This window comes from Lycium barbarum, chloroplast (genome assembly GCF_019175385.1).
Source record: "Lycium barbarum chloroplast, complete genome".
NCBI lineage: Eukaryota > Viridiplantae > Streptophyta > Magnoliopsida > Solanales > Solanaceae > Lycium > Lycium barbarum.
The window spans coordinates 25001-32500 of record NC_041110.1 but is presented as its reverse complement, the minus strand read 5'-3'; the positions used below and the strand labels follow the sequence as shown (position 1 = coordinate 32500).

At 34.9% G+C, this 7500-nt stretch overlaps 3 protein-coding genes and 4 non-coding genes across 7 annotated transcripts in view, besides 1 other annotated feature; 5 read left to right on the top strand and 2 right to left on the bottom strand. All coding sequences in view use genetic code 11, as the record gives it.

Annotated features, from left to right (window-relative positions):
* Window positions 1-7500: part of a sequence feature (large single copy region (LSC)) that runs on past both edges of the window.
* trnE-UUC lies at window positions 609-681 on the top strand. The gene has a single exon. It is a non-coding gene; the product is annotated as a tRNA-Glu (tRNA).
* Window positions 741-824, top strand: trnY-GUA. The gene has a single exon. It is a non-coding gene; the product is annotated as a tRNA-Tyr (tRNA).
* On the top strand, window positions 941-1014 carry trnD-GUC. Its single transcript has one exon. It is a non-coding gene; the product is annotated as a tRNA-Asp (tRNA).
* On the top strand, window positions 2088-2192 carry psbM. The gene has a single exon. It carries the CDS (start codon window positions 2088-2090, stop codon window positions 2190-2192), a length of 105 nt encoding a protein of 34 aa, YP_009561821.1.
* Window positions 3272-3361, bottom strand: petN. The gene has a single exon. The coding sequence runs from the start codon at window positions 3359-3361 to the stop codon at window positions 3272-3274; it is 90 nt and encodes a 29-aa protein (YP_009561820.1).
* trnC-GCA lies at window positions 4022-4093 on the bottom strand. Its single transcript has one exon. It is a non-coding gene; the product is annotated as a tRNA-Cys (tRNA).
* Window positions 5389-7500, top strand: part of rpoB — a 3213-nt gene continuing 1101 nt past the window's right edge. Inside the window, exon 1 of the mRNA in view lies at window positions 5389-7500. This exon is cut by the window's right edge and continues 1101 nt beyond it. Within this exon, the coding sequence (YP_009561819.1) occupies window positions 5389-7500 (2112 nt within the window).

Below are 7500 nucleotides of genomic sequence, written 5' to 3'. Positions count from 1 at the left end.
ACATACACCTAGCAATTCAACATAAAATTCAAGATATTTCATCGAATCATAGAATGAAGAGATTCTACTTGTCTCCTGAACTAAATTCTTGGAGAAAAAAGAATTTTCTGCTTGATCCCGCTTACTAGATTTCCCGTTTGTTAATTTCCTGTCTTGGTGGGAGGGAGATAAGGATATCTCGTCTTAACAATGAATCAAATGAAAGTGAAAGAAAGCGAATTTCACACCTTTTTCCTTTTCTGACGGACCAATCATTCCCTGAAAAAATCCGACTCTTCCTTATTATTTCTATTTTTTGTATTTATTACTTTTTTTTATTTACAAATTTCTACAAATTCTAAATAAAATTCGAAATACTAAATAATCTAAACTAAAATAATCAAAATAAATTCAATTGAAATAATTCCAAAATAAAAAAATACTACTACTAGATTTTTAATGGCGGTTCTAATGAATAATTCATCAATGACGAATAAAAAAGAATTCTATGCAATTCTGAAAGGGGGAAAGATCCCTCGGATAGAATCATTCGATTATTTCGATTATATTGACAATTTCAAAAAACTGATCATACTATGATCATAGTATGATGGCCGTTGGTCAAGCAGGCCCCCATCGTCTAGTGGTTTAGGACATCTCTCTTTCAAGGAGGCAGCGGGGATTCGAATTCCCCTGGGGGTAGGGTACTACGAAAGGAAGTTGATCATGGATTACCAATAAGTCTAAAATTGATTCTTCCTGGGTCGATGCCCGAGCGGTTAATGGGGACGGACTGTAAATTCGTTGGCAATATGTCTACGCTGGTTCAAATCCAGCTCGGCCCAATAATTCGCCAATTCGCCAATCCGCCATGAGATGATATAACCCCCTTTGTACTTCAGAAATACCCGATCCGGAGATAAAAAAGAATCAAATTTTCTGCTAGATCCCGTATTTCCCTGGGATTGTAGTTCAATTGGTCAGAGCACCGCCCTGTCAAGGCGGAAGCTGCGGGTTCGAGCCCCGTCAGTCCCGACGGATCCAATAAATATATCAAGAAATCTCTCCCTTTTTATGAAGGGGACCGGGGGCAGAATTTCATTGTCAAAGCAAAGGGGAAATCCTTATTTCTTTTTTCTTTCCTTTTGGTAGGAGAAAGACATATGCGGTTGGATTAGTACAATTATTGGTAGCATTATAGTCAGTATTCCAAGAAATGCTGGCTTTTTCGATTGCCCCCGATGCATGTAATGGAATCGAGTACTATACCTTTTTGAGGCGCGCATACACAAAGGGAATTCCTTTCTTGTCCAATACAAAATTGAATATAAGAAAATACTTTCCAGAAAAAAGAAAAAAAAACAATTTCTTTTTCTGGCTACGGATTTATGGAACCTCACTTACTGGTTTGAAGTTGAAAAATCGATTTCATGCAAATTGCACACTGAGCTTTTGGTATAGGTGTCCCGGGGCTAATAATCTACGAAGAAAGGAGGGGGAAGGACAGATCAACCAAAGGTCCTACTCCTCTTAGAAAGGGGAATGAATCATTTTTCCGATTTTTCATTTTGTTTTAAGGCCCAATCGACGAAAGAACAAATCGGAAAATAGTAAATTTGATGAATATTCATTTTATACGGTCTCATCTTTATCACACTTCTTTGTCTTCCAAGTCAAAAATAGTTTCGTTCTAAACTCCTTTCTTTTTCCATTGAACTTTTATTGTTTGTTTGGGTTTGTAACTATGTGACCACTGGAAGTGGAAGAGCTATTTGATGAGACTTCATCAGATGATTGTACAAGAAGTAACTAGATAGATTAGAGAGAAAAAAAGACCAGATGATAAAAAATGATAAATAAATAAAGGAATTTTGGATTGGGTCAGGAATCCAAGTTTGGGGCGGTATGGATAAAAGAACTTCCTATGTTATACTATTCAATTCTCGACGACGAATTGATTTGATAGTTCAGATATTGTTATTCATGATATTGATCCGATTCAAGATCATCGAGAGGTAATATTCATTCATTGAATTTACAGGCCAAAGATTTATCATCTCTATGGGATTAAATCCCGAGTTATTGCGAAGTAAAAAACCGATGAGATTATGGAAGTAAATATTCTTGCATTTATTGCTACTGCACTATTTATTCTAGTTCCTACCGCTTTTCTACTTATCATTTACGTAAAAACAGTCAGTCAAAACGATTAATTATTAACTAATTTGAATGAAACTTGACTTCTGAGTTCTTAGCCAAAATTGACGAAATAAAATGAAAAGGATTCCAATTTCATGTCTTAAATGAAATGAGTGGACTAGAATCGGCAGTATTCTAATAGATAGATAGTATGGTAGAAAGATTCATCTATTTCTTTCTACCATACTATTCCCCCTGGAATAAAATAAAGATAGAGGCTGCGTTTGATATGGATCTATAGATCAATCTACAATATTATCTTGATATATGTGAATATCAATTCCATATATGGGATTGACATAGCATCCAATTCCATTTATTTGCTATATCTATTTGTTCTGATCAATCTGAATTACTCTTATGTCTTATAGTTTGAATTACTATATTTTTTATTTCTAATCTGAATCTCGGTATCTATTGAAATAATCAAATCAATGAAGGAAAGGCGATAGATATAGGCATATTCAAAAAATCACGTAGTAATCTTTTTTTTTTTACCATTCCCAAGAAGTAATTGAGTAAACCATTGACAGTAGTTCCACGGGCATCGAAAAGGAAGAGTAAATCTCACGGATTTTTAACGCCTGAACCATGATATGAAATAAGTCGATAAAGTATAAATCCAATTTCAAAAATTCGAAAGCGGTAAATGCACAATATGTGACTCACCTGACGATCTTATTCTGCATAGTATCTCGTTAGACAACCACTATGTTTATATCCTTTCTTTCTCATACAAAGTGTGTATACACTTAACAAAACCACTTCTTCTTTGAACAGTAAAGAGAGAAATAAATAAAAAAAGGGTCCGACCCTCCTCAGTATCACCTAGTAAGAGGCCGTTTATTGGAATAGAAAATTTCGGAAGAATTAGGTTCGAATAAATTTCCTGGGATCCTCTTCCTTTCGAACTACAAACATGGGAATTGTTGAAATAGCTCTTTGATTGAAAGAGGATGATTCCTATAATACATTACTCCAGTCGAGTCCAATGGAATTTCAAATTTTATTTTGTTCAAAACGTGTTGCAGAACGATCTAGAAAGCAATTGATATTGATACAGTTTGCTTCCTTAACTCAATTAGTAGGACCCTTAGAGTCCACTCCTTCCCCACACTACGAGTGAAAGGGAAAAAGTAAAGACTACCATTAAAGCAGCCCAAGCAAGACTTACTATATCCATATGAATTATGTCCCCTATCTCTATAAATATAAAGGAATTGTTCCATTATTCCTCACTAATAATAGTGGAATCAATGGCGCAGAGTCAAAAAGAACGAAGACTATTAATAAACCAATCCAATAAATTCGCTCATTTGAGAAGAAATTCCTATATGATTTCTAATCGGGAAAGATTAAACACAAGCAAAATCCGCAGTAACATCTCAAGGGAATGTTACTAATGGAACATGTAGGAATAATAGGTCCTATTCTTTTTTTGTTGACCCTTATTTCAATTGATTGGATGCTTGAGCACTCAGAGATTTTCGTGAGTTCCTCGTATATAATAAAGTATCTTCCGCCCCCTTCCACAACTATTTAGATTTCCTATCGGGCTCTCCAATCTAATCCAGGGTCCAGTCATTATACAATGCATTAATAATAGAAAATTTTGATTTGTAGTAGAAGGTAATTGCGAAGTCTTGATAGCCCCTCTAGCATTCGAATATTTCCTTGAAGCCTAAATATGCAAGGATATTTACAATTTTTTAGAAAAACCCCCAGACCAGATGTTTAGAATCAAACAAGTATCAACAGTCTGCTTTCTCTGCTTCTGCTGGGGAATCATTCGGCGGGTTATATCAACAGAAGAAAAGAAGAGATTTCTAGTTTTTTGTTGATAAGGCGACACCCGGATTTGAACTGGGGAAAAAAGGATTTGCAGTCCTCTGCCTTACCACTCGGCCATGTCGCCAAAATGCTACAAATACAAAATAGATGAAAACTTTCCCGGATTACTGAACTGCTTTTTTATTGTACTTGCACCTTGAGTTCTGTTTTCCTTAATTTTTCCTAAAAGTCAACGAAATCCTAATCCTTCTTCCCTTTTGATTGGGTTTGATTCATCCTTTCAATTTCGATTGAGTCTATCTCAAAATTCATAATGTTCAAAACTTTCTCTTACCTTTCTATTGAAAAATCAAATGTGGATTTTCAGTCGCAAAATCCAAAATTAAACTTTATGAAAATAGGAACCATTAACTATTGACTTAAAATGCATGAATGATTCTTGGATTTGAATCTCCAAATTTTGTTTTCCTAATGACATAAGAAAATACAACTTGATATATAACTAATCAGTATGGATTTTTTCAATCAAAAAATCCTTCTCAATTTTAATTATTAATTATAACAACAATTATGAGTATATGTAAACCCCCCAAGAGAAATTGTTAGACGGATATATATTATTTATATATGTTCCCGATAGAGAATTATCAGATATCAGAAAAGTATCATACTTCAATTTGAATTTTTAATTGAATAGAAAATTGAAATTATGTTTTCATAGAGCACAACCTGAATAGAACATAGAACGACAATAAAACACTAAAAGAGAAGAAAGACGGATATTATAGATATCTCCACACGTGTTTAAGCCATACAAACCTTCTTTTCTTATACACTTCACAATCGTATTCTACTCAAAAATCCGTAAACAAAATCTCTCTCTTCTCTGCGAATCATTTTTTGAACAAGGAAATCCATAACATAAAGGGGGGTTAAATGCTAAAAAACCGATTCTAATTCTATATATTCTTTCTGATTTTTATGCCTTTATCTCAGCGAAAAGATCAAATGTCCAATCCATTTATTTTTCTGGTATTCAAGCAGGTTGGAATATGTATTATCATAATAATGGTAGAAATGGAATCATTTTTGTTTTGATATTCTATACAAAATCCTATAACTTAATTAATAAGTCTAAGTAGCAGAAGTCTGTTTCTAGGGATGTTTTATCAATTTCTTTCCATTTGTATCTGTTGAAAATTCCACTAAATTCCAACTCAATTCAATTTAAGTAGAAAATTCTCTTTCTTCCTCCGTTCATACGTATTTCATACATTCCAGATATGGAGTTGGGTAAAATTTCATGTGATTCGGTAAACAAAATAGAAATGCCATCATTGCTAGATCATTTATCTAATCTATCTAATTAGATGAAGAATGAACCAATAGTGGTATTTTTTGATAAATGGGAAATTAAAAATGCTCGGGGATGGAAATGAGGGAATATCTACAATACCTGGATTTAATCAGATACAATTTGAAGGATTTTGTAGGTTCATTGATCAAGGTTTGACGGAAGAACTTTCTAAGTTTCCAAAAATTGAAGATACAGATCAAGAAATTGAATTTCAATTATTTGTGGAAACATATCAATTGGTCGAACCCTTGATAAAGGAAAGAGATGCTGTGTATGAATCACTCACATATTCTTCTGAATTATATGTATCCGCGGGATTAATTTGGAAAAACAGTAGGGATATGCAAGAACAAACAATTTTTATCGGAAACATTCCTCTAATGAATTCCCTGGGAACTTCTATAGTCAATGGAATATATAGAATTGTGATCAATCAAATATTGCAAAGTCCCGGTATTTATTACCGATCAGAATTGGACCATAACGGAATTTCGGTCTATACCGGCACCATAATATCAGATTGGGGAGGAAGATCAGAATTAGAAATTGATAGAAAAGCAAGGATATGGGCTCGTGTAAGTAGGAAACAAAAAATATCTATTCTAGTTCTATCATCAGCTATGGGTTTGAATCTAAGAGAAATTCTAGAGAATGTTTGCTATCCTGAAATTTTTTTGTCTTTTCTGAGTGATAAGGAGAGAAAAAAAATTGGGTCAAAAGAAAATGCCATTTTGGAGTTTTATCAACAATTTGCTTGTGTAGGTGGCGATCCGGTATTTTCTGAATCCTTATGTAAGGAATTACAAAAGAAATTCTTTCAACAAAGATGTGAATTAGGAAGGATTGGTCGACGAAATATGAACCGAAGACTTAACCTTGATATACCCCAGAACAATACATTTTTGTTACCACGAGATATATTGGCAGCCGCCGATCATTTGATTGGGCTGAAATTTGGAATGGGTGCACTTGACGATATGAATCATTTGAAAAATAAACGTATTCGTTCTGTAGCAGATCTTTTACAAGATCAATTCGGATTGGCTCTGGTTCGTTTAGAAAATGTGGTTCGGGGGACTATATGTGGAGCAATTCGGCATAAATTGATACCGACACCTCAGAATTTGGTAACCTCAACTCCATTAACAACTACTTATGAATCCTTTTTCGGTTTACACCCATTATCTCAAGTTTTGGATCGAACTAATCCATTGACACAAATAGTTCATGGTAGAAAATTAAGTTATTTGGGCCCTGGAGGACTGACAGGGCGCACTGCTAGTTTTCGGATACGAGATATCCATCCTAGTCACTATGGACGTATTTGCCCAATTGACACATCTGAAGGAATCAATGTTGGACTTATTGGATCCTTAGCAATTCATGCGAGGATTGGTCATTGGGGATCTCTAGAAAGCCCTTTTTATGAAATTTCTGAGAGGTCAACCGGGGTACGGATGCTTTATTTATCACCAGGTAGAGATGAATACTATATGGTAGCGGCAGGAAATTCTTTAGCCTTAAATCGGGATATTCAGGAAGAACAGGTTGTTCCAGCTCGATACCGTCAAGAATTCTTGACTATTGCATGGGAACAGGTTCATCTTCGAAGTATTTTTCCTTTTCAATATTTTTCTATTGGAGCTTCCCTCATTCCTTTTATCGAACATAATGATGCGAATCGAGCTTTAATGAGTTCTAATATGCAACGTCAAGCAGTTCCTCTTTCTCGCTCCGAGAAATGCATTGTTGGAACTGGGTTGGAACGACAAGCAGCTCTAGATTCGGGGGCTCTTGCTATAGCCGAACGCGAGGGAAGGGTCGTTTATACCAATACTGACAAGATTCTTTTAGCAGGTAATGGAGATATTCTAAGCATTCCATTAGTTATATATCAACGTTCCAATAAAAATACTTGTATGCATCAAAAACTCCAGGTTCCTCGGGGTAAATGCATTAAAAAGGGACAAATTTTAGCGGATGGTGCTGCTACGGTTGGTGGCGAACTTGCTTTGGGGAAAAACGTATTAGTAGCTTATATGCCGTGGGAGGGTTACAATTCTGAGGATGCAGTACTTATTAGCGAGCGTTTGGTATATGAAGATATTTATACTTCTTTTCACATACGGAAATATGAAATTCAGACTCATGTGACAAGCCAAGGCCCTGAAAAA